At 39.7% G+C, this 1,518-nt stretch overlaps 1 protein-coding gene across 1 annotated transcript; it reads right to left on the bottom strand.

Annotated features, from left to right (window-relative positions):
* Positions 1–32: 32 nt before the first annotated feature.
* Positions 33–1,511, bottom strand: LOC124893236 (serine/arginine-rich splicing factor RS40-like; the record flags this gene model as incomplete). Its single annotated transcript, XM_047404302.1, is given in 2 exon segments — positions 33–145; positions 351–1,511. A coding segment is annotated over 1 exon segment (96 nt), but the record flags the coding sequence as incomplete, so codon positions are not given.
* Between the last annotated feature and the right edge of the window lie 7 nt (positions 1,512–1,518).

Here is a 1,518-nt window from a genome sequence, read left to right as displayed (position 1 = left end):
GGATATTTCCGAACAAATAAAAAAGGGATTACCTTTGACCACTCAATGCGAAGTCTGCGACCCTTTCTGCCAAATTCTATTCGGTCAAGTCCACGAATAGCATCCTCTGCATCTCTTTCATCTTCCATATAAACAAAAGCAAACCCTGAAAAGCCACCCCAAGAAAACACCAAAGATTAAATAAAAACTCAAAGCAAAATGAGAATAAGACTCCAGTGAAATATTCTTCAGTATTAAAATAAATAAGAAGATATTCCATCCAACGGAGATGTAAAACATCTTAACATCGCAATAAAAATGACCACTCTGTCAAATCTAGAAATTTTTTACCAGTAAAATCAGCAACAGACCTTTGGTGGTGAACTAACAGATTTCAAGTAAAGGTGCATGTCACATGAGGGAACAATGTTAAGAAAGTGCCTTCTCCATTTTAATCTGCTGCCTCAGCATCGAGGTCGGCATTGTGAGTTGTGACAAGTCTGTAAAATGAAGGCGGGGAAAAATTCTGGATTGGAAAGCAATAGTGACGGAGGAAAATGTATGATTGTGATGCCATGATGGATCAGCGAGCTCTTCTTGGAGACAAGAAGAGAACACTTGTCACAGCTAGGAAATGAAATGAGACGCCGTCCATCAGCCATGATAGTATGGACATTGCAATGTTATCCTGCGCCAAAGATTAATTGAGTACGGGGGTTTATACTTAAAAACACTTCTTTGTAAACATATCCTAACACCCATAAAAAACTACACATCTTCTGTTATTGAGTCAAATGATCTGAACAGATCTTCAGCCCAGTGCTGTCACGATGTGAAGTATGATCGCGGTGTCCCCTAGCAGACCAATTTTCAGTTATTCAAGTCCTTGGACAGTTGAAACTGTGGGATAAGTGCCAGTGAAGACTTCTGAAACTCTACAATTATCAACACTCAGGTGCAAATGAACGACCAAGTACGTCAAGATTTGCCATCATGAATCAACTGCTTTGCCATCACATCAGCTTTACTGGTTGCGTGTTATCAAAAATATCTATAGCCATAGACAACATAGAACCTAGCCGAAAGCTTACCGGGTCATTAAGTTACGTTAAAACTATCATTCTCAGGTTGGATACAACATGGTGTACTGTACGTCATGACGTGATATGCAATGGGTGGAACAATCACTTTGCGTAACTCAGTTCATGCGCAGTTTGCAGTTGCATGGAGGTAACAAGTCTCAAATAGTCCAGATAAATGGAAGTGAGATTTTCCAGCATCCCACTCGAGGGAACATTCAGGCAACTTGCTGAAGGACAGTTAGATCATGATCCACATTCCCCCGGAATATAGGAGGATCATATACCAAATTCATTGAAAAAAATAGAAATAACACCACCGCAGCAGGAAGACTTTAATAAGCTAGTTAGCCATTCAACGAATTCCTCTCACAAAAACTTTTTTGGTATAGGTAACATGTATAATTTTGTAGACTGAGTTTCCGGACATGAAAGGCCGGTGTGGATAAATAGTTCTGGA

The sequence above is a fragment of the Capsicum annuum genome, unplaced genomic scaffold, assembly GCF_002878395.1.
Source record: "Capsicum annuum cultivar UCD-10X-F1 unplaced genomic scaffold, UCD10Xv1.1 ctg5620, whole genome shotgun sequence".
Classification (NCBI taxonomy): domain Eukaryota; kingdom Viridiplantae; phylum Streptophyta; class Magnoliopsida; order Solanales; family Solanaceae; genus Capsicum; species Capsicum annuum.
This window is presented reverse-complemented; position numbering and strand designations above follow the sequence as displayed.